Source organism: Anas platyrhynchos, chromosome 2 (assembly GCF_047663525.1).
Source record: "Anas platyrhynchos isolate ZD024472 breed Pekin duck chromosome 2, IASCAAS_PekinDuck_T2T, whole genome shotgun sequence".
NCBI lineage: Eukaryota > Metazoa > Chordata > Aves > Anseriformes > Anatidae > Anas > Anas platyrhynchos.
Genome location: NC_092588.1, coordinates 154,346,118 through 154,367,999, shown reverse-complemented (window position 1 = coordinate 154,367,999; position 21,882 = coordinate 154,346,118). Strand labels below are relative to the sequence as shown.

Here is a 21,882-nt window from a genome sequence, read left to right as displayed (position 1 = left end):
ACTTTTGGTAAAATTCAACCCTTTCCCAGACAAAGCTTCAGCTTGGATCTCTCCCCGTTCACAGATGCCTCCTGCCTTGAAATATCCCTGACCTGCTATAGTCCCGATGATATCATAGCATTAGGGATCACTTACATAGCCTGTCCTCAGCCAAAGATGACTCTGTCTGATACATCACTGCTGCCAAGTCCAAAAAGGAGCCCAGCCAAGACTCCTTAGGTACAAAGGAACCTCTCCCTCTTCCTTTCCTCAAGGCTGAGGTGCAGGCAGATATGACTCACCCCAATCTAAACACGGACGTAATTCTGCCCTGGTGTTTAGTCCCAGCTATTTTTAAATGCTGGGATAAGAGCACAGGGAGTCAGGATGGCTCCGTGGACACATCGCTGGCCCAGATCCCAGCTGCATCGGGGTGTGCCAGCTCTGTGCAACGGGCCCCTTCGGGGCTGGAAGGGGTACAGGACCAAGTTGCCCCTTCCCGGCTGCAACAGTAGAGTAGCAATGACGATTGGTAAGCAAAAATAAATCCAACTCACAGCTTCTGCCTGTGGCTGAGTCACTGGCTGCATCCGGCACTGAGGAGATGATCACCTGTCTGTCACGGGAGATCTTGCCTTCCTGTGGGGGGGTGACAAACAGGTAAATTCTCTTAAACAGAGGAGAGGAGCTGCACAAGGCCCCAGCGTGGGGAAAGCAACTCCATCAAAGGCTTTCCAGATGCTGGGGTGGTCATAATATTGCATCCTTGTATCGTGTGGGGTCGGACTTCTTTGCTGTAGACCTCATCCAGCCTTGGTCTTGGTTTGTTGTCCCCAGGAACAGTCCTTCTCAGTTCTTTGGGCAAGGCCTCCCTCAGTTTACAGAGCCAAGTAATGTTTTCTCTTACCTATCCTGATTTTTGAAGCCACTGTTGCTGCTCTCCCATCTAGGCTGTACATTTTTAACTCTTCCCTTCCAGGGAAGGGATCATGGCAATAAATAGTTTGTTGAATGTGTGACTGGTGTCCCTGATAGCATGAAATCACCCAAAGCTGGCATTGCAGAACCTGTCTCAAGGGAGATCCAGCATGTGTTGGGGATCTCTTGGCGAGTCTACCAAACCTTAAAAATAGAGAAAGTGGCATCCATACCATAGGGCGGTGATGTGCTAAAGGATTTTCTGTGGTGGATTTGTTGCTCACCCCCACCACATTTTAGAGCAAGCTCTATCCTGGTGGTAGCTCTGATAGCACAATATGGTTCCCCTGTAAACCTGGTCCCCCATCCCTAGGCATGGTTGCCCTTCCACAGGGCAGCCCCCATGCCCAGTGGATGAGGAACAACCACCATGAAGCCCAACCACTCCTAAGCATGACTCCGGACACCCAAAGAAAATAAATTTCAGAGGAGCTTTCAAAGAAGAGCAGAACACCTACTAACCTTTGAGGCAGACTTCTTCCATGTGATGGTGGTGGGGCTCCATTGCATCCTCTGCATGCTCTGAAGAGAGGAAGGGAAGGATGGCTCTCTATGGGGTTTGGTCTCCCTGCTCAGGGGTTGGATTGTTGTCAGGATCCTGGTATCAGCTTCTCTCTTCTTCAAAATCCTGTTGTGAGGTGGTGTCTTGAGTGGAGCAAAAGGTAAAGTGTTACTCTGTGGATTGGCTCTATGGGTGTCAAAGGGGGTCGGGAGTCCTTGGAGGTTCCGTGTTGTGGCACTGATCTTATGGATGGGAAGATCCTCCGTGGACTTGCTCCAGGACACATCACCACGATGGCTTTGGGATAAACCATACTTTTTCCCCATTGGATTGCCATTAGTCTGTGATAGATATCTTCTTTCCATGAGCTAAAAAAAACAAACATACAACAAAACAGGCTCATACATAACTTCAATATCAGATCAACTGGAATTTTAATTTCCTACTCTTTCAATCCAAGCATCATACCTGTTGACCTTTTAACTTTTTGGGGTGAAATAATCCCTTACTTTCTTCTCTATATTCCCTGAAGTGAATGTCAGGGACATGACCTAAACACATTCTAGCCCTTTCTGAAGTGTGGGAGAAGTTTCTGCCTTGCCTATTTCCAGTGTGTCCTCCTAATTTGTCCATGGTAATGCAAGAAAGCCTTGGGGTAGCAAAAATATGGTCACTGGTTCCTCAGACAGGAAGTCTCCCTCTCTATCATCTCATAGGAAACCTTGAGTTTCTTTTTAAGAAAGATCCTGTCCTGTAAATATTTATATATATATTTTTTGTTTTATTTATTTTTATCTTTATTATATTTTTATAGTCAAAAGAGCCAAGAAAGTGATTTCTTCACACTAGGGTAGACAGCTTTCTTTAGTAAATGCTTTGAGTGAGTCATTTGAGACACACAGATTTGAGACACACCAAAGCATCCATCTTCTGGTTCAGGAGGGCAGAGATATCCCAGTGTCATATCTGTCAGCCCAATGTGGATGTCTGGGTGCCTTAATAGCTTTGTGCACCTTTGTTTCAAGATCCTTCTCTCATTTTCTAACCGGTTTTAAATCTTCTGCCAGGTCCTATACCTCTTGATGGTTTTCCATTAGTCTCTTCCACTACGATTTATTCACTCCAAAGGAATCTGAATGTTATATGGGAAGATTTCATCCCATCCTGGAGCATCTTATATGTTTCAGTCCATCTGTACATACTAAAAGGGAATCAGATCTGACCTGCTGTCCTCAGAACAGCACCAGATACTGGGAAAATTTTTGTCTCTAATTGCTAAAAAACAGACTATTTTGTTGTCAGGGCCTGCTCTGTCCCACCTTGTCTGAGTCTTTGGCTCTCACCTTGGGATATTCTTTCTTCGACATTTTGCTTTCACAGTCCAGGATGCTCTGGTACCTGCAGGGAAGGCAGGAGAAGGTAAATGAATCCCTTTTTAGCCTGATTGTGTTTTTCCATTTTATTGACAGTCTTCCCCTACCCTCAGAAAAATATCAAACCAGACTATAAAGGTAATTTTAAAGGGTGAGAGATGTGAAAACTCCTGTAGAGAGGTCAGGCTGTAGGACCAACAGCTTAGTTCAGTGCAGTGCCACTAGATCTAGTGTAAGCCCTCTCATCCTATGATCTATGCAGATGTGCCCCGAGCACCCGGTCTCCCCACTGGAGGGGGATCTGCAGGGGTGTGATACAGATTAAAAGTGGTGTGTTATTGCACTTTGCTAATAATAAATGGCTTGTTGGAGTCAAGCTTTCCAGAAAATCAAATTCTTTTTTATTTATTTAGCTTTAACCTAACTTAAAAGGGTTTATCAAGCCACTAGCTGCCCTAACATAACACTGGTGGTGAATGAGACCTCTGCAGAAGAAACCACCTTCCTTCTCATTGTTTCAGCTTTCTCCAAGACCCTGCTAGATAGATGGCTTTTTATACTGAAGATTGACCAGCTTTGGGATATTCAGAACTAAACTGTCTCAAGGGGAAGTTCAAGAGACCGTCTTGACAGCAGCTCTGTCACTCACGTTGAGGGAGATGCGCTGAGGGTACCATTGCTAATCTTATTTGTCTCACCCTTGGCAGAGCTGAGATCTGATCTCAGTTATGGGTTATAACCAAGAGAGAAATTATCCCTTAAAGGGCTAGGGTTGAAACATGACTCTACTTGGAGCATGTTCATTAGAAACACTCAAGAGAAAACACAGTGGGATGAGATGCCCATACACCTCTTGTCTCCTAACCAGCTCATCCCTCCAGCCTTTGCTGGTTTCCCTTATGGTACCTTAGAGACTATGCAGATTAAAAGCCTTAATTATCCACCTGGGAATGTTCCTGTCACTGGGTTATAGGGCAAATTACTCCATGTCATTGTCTTCGGGCGAGTTTGTTGTGTGGATCTGGGGTTTAGATCAGGACTTGGCTTCCAAAACTAAATAATGCATCAATAATGTAGAACAGATAAGAGCACTTGGGGCAGAAAACTACTTGCCTCTAGCTTGAGATGTGAAATGCTGGGATGCTGTACCTGGGAAAGACTTTATCTGAGTGACATCTGTTATGGATATGGAGGAAGGAGAGTCCACCCTGGAGAGCTCCAGAGGTCTATGGTCATCTGCAGCTGTAGAATAGCCACCCACCTGGCAACCAGTTCGGAGACAGACACTGATTTTCTCAGAGGAACTGCTTCGTGCTCTGGGATGCCTCTTGGAGAATGGCACAGAAAAGGGAGGGACTGAGCTGGCCGCAGCTTCTCAGCTTTTTCCATGTCCTCTGTCTGCAGGTGTTGGAACAAGAGGGTAAATGTTATGGTGCTGGATGTGAGATCCATGGAAAGCCAATCCCTAGTGCATCCTTCTCCACTCTTGGGGTCAGGAAAGCAGTAAAAGGCCATGGAACAAACTCTTTCTTCACTGATACATCAGAAAAGCTCAGGACATAAATTCACTTTTGAAAAAATAAAATAGGGTTAAGAAGATGCATTTTAAGTCAAATTACTCCTAATGCACGGAATGGGTCTTTTCCACCTTTGCCCATCAATTTTCTTATTCCCCTTAGTCACCCAGTCCAGCTTTGTGACAGAGAAAGGGAAAGAACCAGAAAAAGGTTCAGCTTTAAATCATTTAAAGTAATTTGATGGAAATTATGTGTATGCATCATAAATGGATATATATATATATTTAATGTCTCCAGTGTTGTGTAGACATGAATCAGCTCTGAATTAAGCAGTAACTGGAGGATTAAGCACCTCTTGCCCTCTTCTGCCAAAAATGTTCTTGTATTCCAGGCTTCAGAAAGGCACAGCAGAAGTCTCAGGCAGTGGATTTGTGATGACTGATCTGACACTTGGAAGTACATTAGGTCATCTGGGGCTCATTTTCTGAATTTAGATAGAGCTCAAGGGACCTACAAGTTATACGTAATTGCTCTTTAATTACTGACACAGACATCCAAACCATGGGATTATTAGATACTTGCACTGAGATTTTGAAAATACTTGTTTTAAAAGCTGTGTTGCTTGCATAATATGTTTCATAAATGATTTCTATTGCACTTGCAGATCTGGTCAATTTTTTTTCTGGGGGGTTGGGGTGATACTCAGCAGCTTATGAATCACCGCCTTCCCCTTTTAACATATCTGAAATCAAGACCAGGAAGAGGGATGTATATTTCTCACTATTTGCTTTAGAAATTCCTCTTTTTTTTTAAATTTATTTTTTATTTTTGTATCCCTCCTTTTATTTATTTTTTCCCCAGGTCACTTCACACAATGTTAGAGAAGAGACAGCTTTAGATCACAGACACCCACCTCCCACAGTCCAGGGATCATTCCCCATTCTTGCGGTTGTGTCTAATGTTAAACAACTCCACGTGAAGAGCCCCTGGGGGATTTACTTCATGGCAGGATAAACGCATTAGAAGGGAAGCCTTCCCTGATTTTTCATTTATGCCCCCCTCTTCTTCAATACTGTAGGCACAGTAAATGGAAATACACTTCTCAGCCCACCCTGAACTGTTCCCACAACCAGCACAGCACCCCCCAGTCACCAAGGGCTTACTGATATTAATTCATTCCATCTCCTCTGATCTGGGAGGGTTGTTTTTTTTTGGTGTAAAATCACTTACATGCTAGAGTGCTTTCCTCCACCTGAGATCTGCCATTTGATAGTCTCCTTGGGGCTCTTCAGTACCACGCTTCTGACTCCTTTTTCATCCCCTCCTTTACAAGACAGGAGGCAAAGTCCCTTGGCAAAGCTGCAATTAAATATTAAAAGCTGATGTGTGATTGGAGCTGGTGTGAATTGGAGAGCTGGCACTGAAGAGCGGAGGAGTTGAAGCCTCCTCCTTGCTCCTGCTAGCCTGTTGCCAAATATTAAGGTCTCATCCTTCCCTGTAAAACCACCGAGTAAATTCAGAGCCCAGCTGGGGCATGAATAGCCATCTAGACCCACAGCAAGGCTCTGATTTGGGTGTAAATCTGCTGGAATCCTTGTCTGAGGTGGAGCAGAAATTAGTTCCTCAGCATGGGGATTTTAAAGTGGATGTTTCTGGCAAAGGTCATACATTCATCCTCCAAACCAGGAAGGTTTTTCAGCGCATCTTATGGTCCCAAATGCCTGTGACTTTGCTGAGGAGGCTTTGCCTGAACCATAAGAAAGGAAATCTCTCCAGACTGTTAACAGCTCTAGGGCATGCACTGCTCCTCCTGGCAAAAATGAGGTGGTCAGGACTTCAGGGAGAGAGGGTCCGGGTGCAATGAATTGAAATTGTTCACTATTAGGGACAAGAAAAGGCAGGACTGGTTGTGGGGATCCAATTTATGCATCATCTAAGTCTGATCAAAATCAGAGTTTAGCAAAGGTAACCCCTCAAAAAACATCGTGCCCACTAACAGGACTGGTCTGGCACCTGACAATCCATGGTTTTCCATGAAGTTCTTTCGGGGGATTTGTCCTGCACATGCTGGAAGGTTGACCAAGCAACAAAGGCAGTGCGTGAATAAGAGCAGATAATAGTGTGTTGGTTTATAATGAACCAGAAGGGCTGCATTTAACATCAAAAGCTGGAAAATCATTTACCCAGAAAAGCCTAAGCTAAGCAAGAAACCTTTGATACTAGGGGTGAGTTAGGGCAACACACAGAGCTGGATATACGGACCGACCACCTCTGTCATCACTTTATGAATAATAACCTGCACTTTTCTGTGCGTTCTGATCCAAATCTTACTGGAACAAGTAGAAAACTCTTTACTGAGCTTTTATTCCAGCACTTAAACCCATCTGAGAAACTTTAACACTTTTATTCTCTACCTTGCAGGTATGGTGAGTCTGATTTCATGCATTAGGTGCTTATGATCTCAGGTGCATTTGTTGCAGCAGCACCTAAGGACCAGCCTAGAGCACGCCCCCAGCTCTGTACAGATTCAGGTGTGTACCAGGCTTGAAGCCTTTGCCCTCCTCCTGCACTCTCAGGGTCTTCCTGACCTGGTAATTTTCCACTGAACGATATTCAGCTCTTGGAGGAGTGTGCAGGATGCCCTGCACCCTGATGGGAAAATATCAGTGACTTTATCAGCTGCTGGGCTTCCAAGGGACAAATCTGACGGATGTTGGATGGGTTTTTAGTTGAATGGGCAAAGCAAGGCTTTGAAGCTGAGATGCTTCCTTGTTAGGTATTTAATTTAGGGAGGAAAGAGTGGGCTGACAGCATGAAACAATGAACATTGCTGTCCATCCAGTAGTGAGTAATGGAGGCTGCTAAAAGACCCGTGAATTATTTCAGGGACTACCGCTATCCAGTTCCTCTCTCCATAAAAAGGCCGCATGAAATAATTCTCTGTGTAGCTCCCAGGCACACTCGCTAGATAAAGTGTGTTTTGAAACTGTTTTTGCCAGGATTACAGTGCCTTAGGCTGGTTCTTCAGCTACAGCCTCTGCTGGGGGCCTGGCTCAGCGCGGTGATTTTAGTCTTTGGTGTTAGCTGTGTGCTGGGTTTGCTCTCTTGGCAGGCATCTGTGGGAAGATGGGAACGAACTGTTCACACCGAGTAGTTTCTGAGAGAAGTGGGTCCCATGTCCTCTGAAAGCAGGATGGGTGGGCTCAGAGGAAAACAAGCTGTGATTCTTGTCTCCCTTTTGGAAGTGCAGTAGCCAGTGCTGAAAGAGGAGGGAGAGAAACTCTGCCTGGTTAGAGAAACCCCGCTGAAAAAGCCCTGGAATTGGGTTGACTTGCTTTCAGGTGCCAAATCACAGCAGTGGGGTGACTGCTTAGAGGGTAGAGGGCACCAGTTCAATTGGGTACCAGCTCCCCAAACACCTTTTCCTTCCACAACCAAGGAAGGAAAATAAAAAGGAGGCTCATTACTGTTGAAAACTCTTGGGCTTTGCTTCTTCCTTCATGCAAGCAGTTGGAAGAGGTCCTTGTAGAGACTGGGAGCTTTGGCAGGATGCGATTTTTGAGCTTCAGCAGTTTATAGACAACCTCCAGAGTTTCAACCCAAACCATTCTGTGATTCTGTGGTCACCCAGGTGAAGGAGATGGGGAAGGGAGGTGCTGCAAGACCCGTTCTTGGCGTGTTCCCCTGTGCTTTTGGCTTTGCTTGCTAGGGTCAGGCGCTCTGTGGGAACACTGAGGGCGCTTGATGTGGCTGGATGGGGCAGAGCAGGGCATGCAGGATGGAAATGTGGTCGGTGTAGCATCCCCTGCCAAGGCACTGAGCTCTCCAGCACGGGCACAGCAGGGTAGGCAGCAGGGTAGGCAGCCACGAGAGGCAGGCAGAGGGAGCACAGGCAGGGGATGGAGACAGATAGCAGGGAACTTTGATCAGGGTCCTATTAATGGTTAACGCAGACAATTATTTCTAGCTGTGTCAAATGGACTGACCTAAGCCCACAGGAGATTTGTGCTGACCAGACAGAGAACTCAGTTTATATAACCACTTTTTTTTTTTTTTTTTTTTTTTTTTTTGTATAATGTTGTTTTGATAGCTCTATTCCCACAATAAAATGTCTGTGATCTTCTTCTTTCTTTCCCCCCATGCGCCCAGCCTGTTCTGGCTGCTCTGGGTGGCATTGCTGCATGCGCATTTGTGCCCTGTGTGTCAGACACCCATGTGTGGGGATGGCGCAGGGTGCAAGCGAGCATGAGAAGGAATAAATCAGTGTGGGTTAGGGATAGCAATCTGCTATTAGTTATAAACAGACTGATGCATAAAAGGTTTTCTGGAAAAGGCTGGTTGCAATGTGCATCTTCTCCAGATTTGATCCCCTGTCAGGGAACTCACAACTGGCTACAAGCAACAGAGGAAAGAGACAAATTTTGCACTCTTCCCAGCTTGTTCTTCCCATTTTTGGGGGGCCAAGGACAGCTGTGTGCCCCGTGTGGCAGCAGGGCTGTGTGTGTGGCTGCACAGCGAGGGGTTTAATCCTGTAGCTGATGGCACCATGTACAGAGGCGATGCTGGCAGAGCTGATTTCTTCCCTTTCATCTGCTGGGCAGGGCTCTGTACCAGCAGTTTGTTGAGGATGGGTGCACCGGAGGAGGAAAAATCCCTTGCGAAGTCTCTCACATTGCCTTCCCTCTACTCTCCGTCTGCTTCTTATGGAGAAGTATCTGGATCATCGCAGTCATTTCCATAATTATTGGTTTCATGTTAAGTAACCCAAAAATTATCTATCAAACGCACATGTGGAACTAATGGGGCTTATTTGAAAAGACCTGTCTTTGCATTTGCAGCTGGCACATCGCTCGGTCCATTTTAATGAGCTTCCACGGCACTGACATGTGCTGGGCTGGGAGCTCACATGTGCGCTCCTGCACCTCCTGGGAGCACAGGGCACAGGAAAATGGGTGCAAAAGGAGCTGGGTGAGGCTGTACGGTCCCTTTGAACGCTCCCTGCTAAATATTGCTAGAGCATTTTTCCCATTTATTCATTTTGGGAATCAGGGTGGAAAACCTGGGAGACTGGCTTTCCTCGGGAGACCTCTGTTAATGGCTGGTTTTTGTGTGGGTTGGAAATATCGTGGAAGGAAATTTAGTAATTTCCACTTCAAAAGGTAGGATGGCCTCCGGCTTTCTTAAGGAAAGAAAAAAAAAGTGCCAAAATGGAAGTTTTTCAGACTCCACAGTCTCAGGTTCAGGTGGAGGTTGGGTTGCAGAGAAGTGATGTGGGCAAAGTTGTAGGGCTCAGAGAGGGGGAATGTCTGAGGGCATCTCCAGCTCTTGCTTGGCCTCAGACCTTGCCAGGAACCTTCATTCTGAGGTTTTAGGGTCTGATTCTGAGAGTAGCACCAGCAGAGCCTATAGGACCTGAGGCCTGTGGGTGGAAAGCACCCTGACCTTCTACCACCAAGGTTAATTGGCATGAGCAATGCCTTTTAGACATCAGGCAGCAGAATGAGGACTCGGGTCCATGAGACTTTGAAGATTCAAAGAAACATTTTCATCCTGTGGGACATCTAAAACAAGCTTTAAGTAATTTAAAACAAGTTTTTAAGACCTCCTAGCAGCTGTCCCTTCCCAGAAATGGCCTTTGCTTCCACAAACTGGTGTTTTCTGCTCACATTTCCTTACCTGCCCCCAGGTTCCATCTCATACTGGACATCCTTTTGTATCTGTGCAGCACGAACCTTGCAAATGAGCTGAACACTCATGGAGCAAGCCAGGGGATCGCAGTGGCTCCGTGTTTGCTGCATTTGCATTGCACTCAGGCACAACCCAGCTCCCTGGGGAGCAGAGAGATCCTCTTGCAATGCTCTGCTGACAGCTTCCCCAGGAAGCTCTTATTCCATACCAGCACGAAACGTCCCGCAGTCATCTCCTCCATGGCCAGACCCTGCACCTCCATGGGCTCGTTGCATTGCCCACAGCTTTCTGCGGTGCATCTTTAGGATGTGACTCATCCCCCCCCCAAATCCCCAAATGCTGCTGCTTGAGAGCTGCTTTGCCCCATCACCCAGCTGGATTTGGTGCCCACACATGTGCCTCTCCTGGCACCAGTGATGCACCTGGCCGTGCCGTAGGGCCCCCGTGCCCATGCTGGGGAAGGGGATGTGGGCTTTTCCCCAGGAGCATCCTGGAGTGGGAGGAAAGACAGAAAGGGGAGGACTAGAAATTAATAAAATAAAGCTGCCTTTATTTTCTGAATGCAAATTAAACCCAAGCAACTAATGCTAAGTGGCTGTCCTCACCCGGGGTGCTCTGCTTGTCCCATGAACTGCTTTTTCTCAAGCAAAGACTTAAACTTTTCATGCACAAGCCATCTTATTCTCACCATATGGGACTGCAGCATCCCTTCGGACTGGTCGTGTTCATTCATGGGCTCTCCCCTACAAAAGGGATTGATTGCCTGGGATGGTTTCACAGGGGTGTGTTTGTAGGTAGATGTTTCTTCCACCTTCCCCAGCAAAATGCGAAACCCACAGACTGCTCAGGCTTCAGTTCCTCTCTGAGCAGTGTATCATCCCCCTCCCCGGGCAGCTCTGAAAATTAAAACCAGCAAAAGTACATTTCTTGTGAGGAGGAAACACTTCTTGGCTGCCTCTGAGATGCCGTTGGGCTCTGTGAGTGTGTGTCTGCAAACTGCAATGTGCGTATCCTGTGCTGCCACGCTCTGTGGGTGTACATCAGAGCTGGGTGCAGCTGTAATAGGCACCAAAGCGGATGTTTTTTCCCCCTTTTCTCCCCGGGGTCAGGAGGAAGCAGCCCTACTCCATCTTCAGCCTCCTCCCAGCTGGCTCGGGTGCTTGGCAGCTGTCATCGCCATCCCTCCGTCCCCAGGCTGAGTTCCCTCCTGGTGCACAGTCAGGAGCCAGCAGAAGGTTTTGGGATGGGGAATTGGGACTGTGGCAGAGCTGAACCGGTCTCGCATACATCAAGGTTTACCCTCGCTAGCCCTAAAATCAGCTGATTTCCACCAGGAATTCAGGGTCAGAATGATGGGTAGGCTGAAAGGTGCACCTATGTGCTGTTGTGCAGCAGGCTGCAATGGCTTAAGGGCTGGGTAGATGTTTTATGACATCGCCAGCTTGGCATGGTTGTAAATAAATAGTTCTGGCTTCCTATCTGCGTGATCCTCTGGAAAGATGCAAATAAGGAGGAAGCGTGCATAGCAAAGTGGGAGCTGAGTGAGATTTATTCAGCGTGATTATTATTGTTGTTATTAACAGGGGTGTGCTTCAGCTAGACTTGGAGAGGCAGGAGAGACAGTCCCTGGGGAATGAGAGATCTCATCCAGCGGGGTCTGTTTGTTACCCTCATCACGCTAAGAGCTGGAGAGCTTTTACACATCTCATGGGAGGATCTTCTCCTGTCTGAGCTGCTTTAGGCTGGGAGGAAAGGGGAACTGGTACAAAATGAGGAGTGGACCCTTCTGTGTGTGCTAGGAAGGCAGCTTCAAATGCACGTCCTTGCACCGATGTATTTTATTCCTCTGGAAATTATGGCAGCACCTCGGGGTCCCTCAGGCCCAGCCCCTGCCCCAGCAGGGCTACCCAGAGCAGGGTGCCCAGGCCCATGGCCAGGCGGCTTTTGGAGCTCTCCAAGGAGGAGACCCCACAGCCTCTGGGCTGCCTGGGGGTCAGGGGAACCTCCTGGGCTCCAGGCTGGGCCCACTGCCTCCCGGTCCACTGTCCCACCACCTTCTCAAGGAACAGAATGGGATCTCCAGCCATGGCAATCAACACATTAAAGGATCCAGAAGCTGCCTGCAGCATCTCAAAGCACGGCATCGCTGTGGCTCCCAGTGCTCTCCCAGGAAGCTGTCAAGCACACAGAGCCCTGGACACATCCCCACTAGGTTAGAGGATGCCTGTCCAAAGCAGCGTGGGGATGTAGGGAAGCGTGTGTCAGCAGGTGAGGTGCAACCTGTGCCTTCAGGAGCTTTATGTTCCTCCGACAAGGCAAACCCCCTGGGAACTGCAGGCAGGAGCTGCTGGCAGCGAGCACCGCTCACACGAGGTGGTCAGGGTTGGGTTTGGTGCCCCTCTCTGCTCAGCCAGTTCCTCCTGCTGTCTGTATGGCAAGCTCGGGATTGCTGAAGGAATAAACCCCCAGCTGCAGAGCCACAAACCCCTGCTGTGCTTCCCCCTCTCCTTGTTTGTGACCTCGTTGTGTTTCTGAGCTTCGCTTCTTTGTTTACAGCCCCGTTCTCTTCGTGTCTGCAACCGTAAGGACTCTAACTGCGGTGTTTGTCAGGCAGTCTGCATGTGTTTTCCATAATGTATATTTTTCTTCTTTATGTGTTATTGTGGCCCCTTTCCCCTGAAGGACTGGGCGCTCACCACTCCCCTGACTTCACTCCATTGTGAAATGGCCAAGGGCACCCCAAAACACCTTGGGGACTTGGTCTGCCCAAAGGAGGCGGTCCACTGGGGATGGTGGGTTTGGGAGGCTCTCAGATTATTCTTTCCAAATAGATTTTTTTTTTTCTTTAAATTTCCAAATAGGTCTGTTCTGATTTGTTGTTGTTGTTTTCTTTCCCCATAGGGGTTGTCCTGACCCACCTCCCCAGAGCTTCCCACGCATGGAGACCAGCATCCACCACAAACATCTCACCCTCAGCTGGGCAAATGAAGGGGACAGAGCCTGAGACACCTCTCCTCCATGGAGGCTCAATGGTTCTGCTTGCAAGGTGTGTGCCAAGAGCCCTTTTCCATGGGTGGGTACCAGTGATGCCATACTCTTCCCTGCTGGCCGTGTTCAGGGTGTAAAAGCTCTTTTGGAAGATGCCCTAAGCCAGCCTCTCACCCACATCCCATTCTGGAAAGGATCTAACTTGCAGAATTATTCTTTATTTTATTTTATTTGAAAAAAAAAATCCATTTAATTTTAACTTTCTGTGCAGCTTCTTTTCCTCAATCCCCTCACTGCCGTCCTCCACCTGACACTTTCCTCCCCACGCCTCTCTGCCTGCTGACGCATGGTGTGCACTGTGCTGGGCGTCCTGACCGTGTAGTTCAGATTGCACCAAATTCTGTGATGCCCCTGCACAGTCCTTCCCACCACAGTCACACCAAGAGCTGGGGACTTCTCCCAGGACCAGGCTGTCCCACCGGGGGAGCTCCCTGGTGTCCCATCTCCTGCCCTTCAGGTAGTGATGGTGTTACCGATTTGTGCAAAATGGTCTGAAGAGGAGCGTGCGCCCACCTGCTTTCAGATAACAAAGCCACTTGGCCTCCTCCGAGGACACAAGAGGGCGCTTCCAGCTTACTTTTGGGGAGCATTTCCTCCTCTGAAGGCATTTCTCTCCTCTTCGCCCCATCAGCTGGAGAAGGTTGGGTGAAGGTCTTTAAAAAAAGGGAACTTGTCTCCAAGATCAGTTTGCAAAGGGCTTAGCTGAAGGCAGCTTCGCCCTTACAGGATTTCGAGAGTCTCCCACAAACTAATGAAATCATATTTATTTATACCAAAACTGGGGGTGTCTCCACTTCAGAGAGTGATGGATTTTCAGAGGGATATCTCAGGGGAGCTTGGCTCTGAGAGATGTCATTTGTCTGGGCATTCACTGCGAGAAACACAGACATGTCAAAAAGCATTGCTGGTACCCTGTCTGAATATAACAGAATTGCTGGTTCCAGGGGAATTTTTTATTTATTTATTTATTTATTTTAAAGCAGGAGGTGGGAGCCTGTTAATGGAGGGGGCAGATTCTGTGCTCACTGCCCCAGTAGGTGCAGCAGCAGCAGGAGTGCAGTGAGCACATTGATAATCCATTGATCATCTCCCCATGGCCAAGGAGGAGGCAGAACAGGTAAGAAAACAGTCAGAGGCTGGGAAAACACCCTGTTCATGTTAATTTACTAAAGACATTTTCCTCCCTCGTCTTGTTTTCATGAGAAGGTTTTGACTTGCTGTCGGCTCCATGCCATCTGAACTCTGGAGGTGGAGACCACAGGACCTCTGATCTGCTGTGCACAGAAGCATCACAGTGCTGACAGCAAAAGGTAATTTTTATTCACTGCTGTGTCCAAGTGCTCCTCACCTGGTGTCAGAACAATGTCCTGGATGTCCAAGCTGCATAGCATCAGTAGTAGCACCTTGGTATTTCCTTCTTGTTTTGGCTAAGTCTTGGGATCTAGGTTCACTCTCTGGTGTTGGAGACTGCCTTCCTTCCTCTTGTGAGGCTGTTTCCAGACAGACTGTCCCCAGAGAAGCAGAGTTAAGGGACATCCATGCACTGGGAACATGCCCTGTATCTCACTGCAGCTACGAGAGCCACACCTAATTACCTGCTCCTAAATAGAGCCCAATTAGTCAGTGCCCAGCTTTCCTGCGTATCGTAGTCCCATCGCCTGTGTTTCCCCATGAGGTAGGTAGGTTGGAGGCCAGGGATGCTGCCAGCAGGGTTTCTTCATGCAACTTTCAGGAGAAAATCAAAACATTAGGGTATTTTACATCATGACAGTAGGGCCTTAGGTTTTCCTAGGGCTTCACAGTCTCTAGGATATAGAGATAGCTGTTCTTTGTGAGTGCTGGGTAGCACTTAGTGGTTACTGCCTGTTAGTTTTTGAAAAATACTCTTGATTTGAGATGTGTTAAGATGTCGGTCTTGGAGACACTGCTGTATGGAAAAAAAAGGTCTTTCCTGAAGATCAGATCATTTTCTGTGTTTGAAGCTGTGCTCTGGAACAGGATGCCCCCCAAACACTGGTTATGTGTTAAAGTAGTTTTAAAATTGCTTCAGTTTTACAGGAAGAAAATCATCCAGTGTGGGAAGAAGAAAGAAAAGGTATTTGGGACCTTTGTGGTGCCTCTGTTTATATCCTAAAACACAAAGCTTGACACAGTGGGGCTCTGATTTTGAGCACATCTATAACTTCTTGGGGCTGGAGTTGGTGAGGGATCTCGTGAGCAGTGCTGCCAGGCGGCTTTGAAACGGTGCCTTTCCTTCTTAGACAGCTAAAGGCAACTCAGATCCTTCTTCTCTGCTGCCTCATGCCATCTCAAATCCAAATGTTCATTAGAAGAAGGAAACATGGGACAGTCAGGATGAGGTTGTATTTGTCTCCTCCTCCCCATGCCTCAGTCCCAGCCAAATTTTGGCAACCTCCAATCACAGCCTTGTCCTTGGGTCTGGAGCATCTTCTGGTCTTCTTCTTCATCATCTGGCTGGTGGTGGAAGTTAAGAGGGAAAACCAGTGTGCTCTGGGGAGCAGCTCCTGCCCCAGTGCCTTGTGCCTCCTCCCTGCACCATTGCCTTGGGGGATTTTGGCTGCAGAGACAGGACCAAGGTAGTAAGAGAGCAAGGAGGACATGAACATCTCTGAACCTTTCTGAAAGAAGGCAGGACATCTAGGTGCAGGAAATAAACACAATGAAGAACTTTATCATTAGACAAACACTCCCTGGGCAACTTTTAAATGGAGCATGTTTTCTGCCCATGAAGTCCTATAGGTGTTAGTATTTAAAGCTCCAAATTTTCATCTGTTTCTCTATAAGAAGAGACATGTGGCAATATCTTCTTCCTTATAGATGCGGAATAACTCGGCCCTCATGCTCTTTGTTGGAAGGATCTTCCCAGTGCTTTCATCACTTTTCCTCAAAAAAACCTGCCTTAATTTTCTTTCTCATGAGCCTCCACCATTTAAAACCTTGAGTCTACTGTCAGGCAGCAAGATGTCAGAGAATTTCACCAGTGGAACATGCACCTATTCACCTGAATAAGTAGGACTGGTTATCTTTTGGATCTTTTGGGGGTCCACATGTCCCACGTTAGCTACTTCTCAAGCACTTGGCCTTGCAGCATTTTCTTGCTGTTGTTTTCACATATGCAAGTTGCCTTTTCCCACTGGGCTCCAAGCTTGCACGGGAAAATATCCCAGATCAGATACCATAAACCCATGAGCAGCGTTGCTTAATGCAATCCATTTTGCAATGTTTCCACCCGTATCTGTTTATCCCCCTTGCCTGCCTTTTCACAGCAGGGCGGAGGCATTTGCTCGGCAGCTCTTGGCAGTTACGACCTCTGCATTCACAGGGACATGCTGGCCAGGCTCGGCTGAGCCCAGATGTGAGAATGTATTGCAGATATTCTCCACTTTTTCTTGACCAAATAAGGGAACGTTGCCCTTCCTAATGCTGGGGAACGGGGGTAGGATGAATAACTTGGAGGATTAAGAATGAAATCTGGAGCCTTTTCCCTCTCTGCTTGCAGGCTCGTGGGCTGGGAGGGATTGTTACCATCTGAAGGCTGGTGAAATGGTTTGGCTCCTCCTCGCTCAGTTCCCTGAGTTTGTTCTGGCAGTTTGTTGGCAGGTCTGGATGGGTCTGGGGATCCAGCCTGGATGGAGTGCTCCAAACCAGGGCTGGAGAATAACGAGGCATCATGCACGCCAAGGCTGCAGTCGCTAGCTGCATCCCTGCTTCATGGCTAAATAGGGCGCTTGAGTCTTCAGGGCTGATGTCCATCTGGCTCTTCACAGTCACTTAAGCAGTGTTTTCAAACAGCAGCTGCCAGGGCACCCTCCTCTGCTGCTTTGTGTGCCAAAAAAGAGAAGACCACCCCCTGTCTGTGAGGGACATGAGTTCAGCATCTACTAACTGTTCCCAGCTGCTGCTCTCGGCCAGGGAAGCCTCATGCATATGGGGAGAAATTGGGGAAGATGGTCCTGTAGTCCCACCTCTGGGAATTTGTGCAAGAAGAAGATCTGTCCAAGGGGGAAAAGCTGGGAGATGATTGTACTCACATCTTGGTAGAGATGCAGACAGGTCCTGCTCCTGCTGAATGTGCAGAGCTGTTGGAATGATGGGAGAGGAGCAGGGCTCTTAGGGAATGCATTGGGAACCCTTTGTCTGAAGAGGCCTCCAAGGTGGCCCATGGCAAGCAAGAAGATCAGCTATGAATTGTGTTTTCTCCTGGTGCAAGGCTTTGAGTGAGATTAAGGAGCAGCCCAAGGCACCTAAACTCTCATATTTACCTCTGAGACTGCCACAGGGCTGCTGTGTCCATGCTGCCTGCTGCTGGCAGCCTTGCCATGTCCTGGTTGAAGCTTGGCCACCCTCCTCTGGTTGTGTTTTCTGTCCCGCTTACTCCCCAGCCCTCTCTCCTTTGTCCTGTCAGTTCCCCCCTGCTGGGAGCTGAACCTCTTTCCAGATGCCTGGCTGGTCTCCCAGAAGCAGCACAGCACCATTGTAATGTGTAATTAGGCTGGAATTCTCCTCCAGCCGCCTTCTTTATTTAAATTACACCAATTGTTGAGTATCCAAGAGGTTATAAACCCAAACAGAATGGGGTCCTCGCACTTTGCCCCTTCTTGCCCCAAAATGTAGTCTTTTAGCACATTACCTGGCAACACAGGAAAAATATCAACAATAACAGAGCCTAGTGCTGCATGAGGACATGCCTTGGAAAGATGGAGGAATGCAGTCATATCTAGTGAAGGAGATGGGGCAGAAGAAATTTTGGAATTTTGGGTAAGTACGTTTACCAAGGCTACCTGGCACAATAACACCAAAGAGAGCTAAAAACCATGGATTTCCATGAGCAGTCCTAATCTTCCTCCTCTGGGCAACTCCAAGATAATGCCAGCATATGATCTGGGACACATCTTTCATGGAGAATTATTAAAACCAGACAGTAGCCAGGCATCTAAATAGTACTAAAAGCAGCATAATAGTGCTGACCTTGGTCTTTAGTGGATAAAATCCAAAGAAAGCGTGGAAGTGTTTTTGGAAGCTCAGACAAACCCTGGTGAATGGACGCTGCAGAGATGGCCATCTGTGTGTCTTCAAGGCTGGTTACTGCAGTGAGAAAGCAGCAACTGTTCAGCTGCGTAAGAGGGGTTTGACTTAATGTAACATAGATCCCAGCAAAGAGGCTGAAAAGAAAAGACCACCCTCCCTCTTTGATATGCAGCTTGTGTGACTTTTCTGTGACAGGGCAATCTCTCTCCCAGCTCAAGAGCTCAGGGCTGGGTCTGCAGTGGGGTCTCTGAGTGTAGCTCCAAGTGCTCCAGCTGCTGATGTGATCCTGCACAGGCAAAAATAAATTTGTAAGGGTCTTAAGGGTAATAGGTGTTTCTAAGGATTTCCCTGTCTGACTGCAGATTTTAAATGCGTAGAAATGCATGGGGGAAAAATACAGGTATGGGTAAAGATGTGTGGGAACGACCGGGTCTCCCTTATTCCCATTTGCTTTGGGTTGGCTCTGTCTTCTGCTTTAAAACAAAAACAAACCCCTGAAACATTGGACTGGGTTGCATAAACATTACCAGATCAGCTCTCTGACTGTCTGACACTGTTATATCCCATTATGCACTTTATCAGTGTTGATCTAGCCTGTATTAGCAGGAAGGCAAGTTATCGTGAAGATAAAGCCGAAGTGCTGAGGGGTAACAGCACTTTTTTCCCATGTCCCTTTCTGCAGCAGTGACAGCTTTCAGATTGCAGGTCTAACTCTAAGTGTGCCAAAAGGATGTAATCCTTTATCTCCTGATACAAAAGGCATCTGAGATCCCCCTGAATGCCCAAACTGATGTCTTTTCTAGGTGCTCCAGCATCACAGCTCCCTGGGCAGGTCCTCGTGTTCACCAAGAGGGGCTGTTGCACTAACTGGGACTGTTTGAGGACTTGAGGACTGAACGTGTGCTGCTGAGATTTTCTTGAACACATCTCCACCTAGATGGCTGTGGGCTCAGAAGGACACGTGCCCTGTCAGGTTGTGCATCTACAGGTGAGTCTAAATGCAACCAGGAGTTTCTGCAAGCAGAATATAAAATATTCAGATCCAAACGTTGCCTTAGTCTGCATATTTCTTCCCTAATCTCTGGATTTGTTTTGCTTTCCGTGAGAAGAGTCTCACTGAGATGAATGGGATTGCCTTGCAGTAGTGTTTATTACAGCCTTCTGCTATGTGTAGGCTGTCTCCAGAGTATTAAACTCCGAGCATGTAAACTCTGAGTGCTGTGTGGCTGCACTGCATATCACAGCTCTCTTCTGTTCTGTAGCTGGGCCCTGCAGAAAGGGAGGTACGGCTGGAAAGCCCTCAATTGTAATGCACATTTTTCTCCTTTGGTGCAGACCAGACTGGTTTTCTAGCATGCTTGAGTTATGCATCATCCACAGCAAGTCACAAAATGACACTAAGCTTCTTCCGAGCAGAAATGAGGCTATAGACTTTTTAATACCGTTTTTTTGAGGGGGGTGGGAAGCAACTCTTTTATGCACATGCTCCCATTTTTCTTCAAACATATCTGCTGAGCACCGAAGTCTTGAAAAGAAAAATGGGACTCATTTACCTCTCGGGATTCTTTCTTCCCAGTGCATAAGACAATTTCTATTGGGTCTAATAGGAGTAACACGGGCACATTGGTGACATGACTAGGTCAGGGTCATGGTATTGGACCTAGATGAGAGCAGGCTGCTGCTGGGACCTCTGTTCAAGCAGTGGCATGTAATTGTGTCCCCCAGATGGAGAATTAAGGATCAGGCCATTGAGTTCTGTGCAGCACATGAAGCTGAAGAGGCAGACATGGACCATAATTCAGCACTGCAAATGCAAGTCTACCTCGGCAAGGCTCACTTATCCAAGTCTTACATTTTGTGCATGAAACTGAAAATGTCTGGAGCTTGTGGCAGCTTTTGAAGGGTTGCATTTTGCTCTTGCTCCCCCTCTGTGGGCTGAGATACCCAAGCAGATTATGTGCTGTGAGCACTGGACTCCGTGATGTATTGTTTCCTTTTGCCAGTGGGAACCACCAGTGAGAACCACCAGCAAATCCTGCTCAGCAGAAAACCGACAAAGTCTCAAAACCAGGAACCTTTCCAAAATCTCATCAGATCCCCTAGAAATCTCTGGCTAAAACCACAATTTATATTTTATTTGAAAAAAAAAATCAAGGCAGAGAACATAAAATAAAAACAACCATACAACTGCTCCAGCCAGGGTATTTAGGCATACTTTACTTTAGAGATAGTCTAAGTGTTTTAGGACATGAGATACAATTCTTCAGTTCTGGGAAACTGCCCATGAGAACCTCAGTTCCTACAGGCCAAATAACTCATAGGGCTGATGCTCAGCATGTAAAGTACCAGGATATGCTTGAGATGTACCTAATCTCTTGAGGAAATTCTTAGTACCTCTAGGAAAATAAAAAAAAAAGAGAATCATAAAGCCCTGCCTGATTTTTTCCAAGCCATATCTGGTACTATTTTCTCTGTTACAGCTCCTGCTGCAACATTTATGATCATCTTAAAAATGAGGACAAATTTTATTACAGGGTTATTGTAGATCTTGATTTGGCTGGGGATTTTCCCAGGAGCTGGAGGACATTCCCACCATCCTGAAAATAACCTTCGGAGTGTTTGGTTTTCGTCAGGACATGGGGTTTCTCCTGCATCTGCTGAGCCCACCCCTGGGAACCATCCCATGCTGAGGGATGGGGAAATGCCAGAGCTCAGCATTGGTGCTGGCTCCAGTTCTAGGGCACATCATCTGCCTCATGTCCTGGCATCTGGCGTGGATGTCATGGTCTCTGTATGTCCACTTTGTAAATGCTTATTGTAATTGGTTATATAACCACCCAGAGAAATTAAACCATTTTGAAGTCCCATTTCATTTGGTGCTTATTGTAGGCTCTTGCCATGAAGAAGTCAGCCTAGGTAGGTGAGGCACTTACCTAGTGTTTTCTACTTAAGTGGGCTGGGAGGTGAAGAAGGCCAAAGTATCTGAGATGGGATAGAAACTGATGCCTCTGTGCTTGGTGGCTTAATCATAGATCCACAGAATGGTTTGGGTTGGAAGGGACCTCACAGCCCACCCAGTGCCACCCCCTGCCATGGGCAGGGACCCCGCCCAGCAGCCCAGGCTGCCCCCAGCCCCATCCAGCCTGGCCTTGGGCACTGCCAGGGATGGGGCAGCCACAGCTCCTCTGGGCAGCCTGGGACAGGGTCTCACTGCCCTCACTGGGAAGGATTTTTTCCTAATATCTAATCTAAATCTTCCCTTTATTAGTTTAAAGCCATTTTCCCTTGTCCTATCCCTACACCCCTGCCCAAGAGTCCCTCCCCAGCTCTCCTGCAGCCCCCTTTAGGCCCTGGCAGGCCGATGGGAGGTCTCCCCGGAGCCTTCTCCTCTCCAGGCTGAACAACCCCAACTCCCTCAGCCTGGCTCCACAGCAGAGGTGCTCCAGCCTCTGAGCATCCTCGTGGCCTCCTCTGGACTCACCCCAACAGCTCCCTGTCCTTGTGAGGCCCTGGAGCTGACAAAGCCAGCTCTCCTAAGCTGGAGACCACTGGAAGAAGCAGCTACCTGTGCTGCTCCTGCTGAGTGGTGTAGGGTTCGGGCTGGGCACATTCTCACAAGTACCCAAAGAAGCAGCAGACATCCTAAAGCCATGACAACCACGTAGGAGTTCAGCCTGCTCACAGCCACGGAGAAACCATCGACTTACAATGGAGATTTTGCTGCCATCCATCAAGTGGTATCTCAGCT

General features: G+C 47.7%; 1 protein-coding gene and 1 long non-coding RNA gene across 2 annotated transcripts in view; one reads left to right on the top strand and one right to left on the bottom strand.

The window, feature by feature from the left end:
- XIRP1 (xin actin binding repeat containing 1) overlaps positions 1 to 5,736 on the bottom strand; it is a 32,211-nt gene extending 26,475 nt beyond the window's left edge. Inside the window, exons 1-5 of the mRNA XM_038173952.2 lie at positions 5,580 to 5,736; positions 4,094 to 4,230; positions 2,803 to 2,857; positions 1,420 to 1,827; positions 537 to 618 (exon numbers count right to left, since the gene is read on the bottom strand). Of these exons, the coding sequence (XP_038029880.1) occupies positions 537 to 618; positions 1,420 to 1,827; positions 2,803 to 2,857; positions 4,094 to 4,221 (673 nt within the window). The 5' untranslated portion in view covers positions 4,222 to 4,230; positions 5,580 to 5,736. The remainder of the gene's footprint in view (positions 1 to 536; positions 619 to 1,419; positions 1,828 to 2,802; positions 2,858 to 4,093; positions 4,231 to 5,579) is intronic.
- Positions 5,737 to 12,948: 7,212 nt separating this feature from the next.
- On the top strand, positions 12,949 to 19,164 carry LOC106019720 (uncharacterized). Its single transcript, XR_003495139.3, has 4 exons — positions 12,949 to 13,083; positions 14,066 to 14,202; positions 14,292 to 14,395; positions 18,938 to 19,164. It is a non-coding gene; the product is annotated as an uncharacterized lncRNA (long non-coding RNA).
- The last annotated feature ends 2,718 nt before the right edge of the window (positions 19,165 to 21,882 follow it).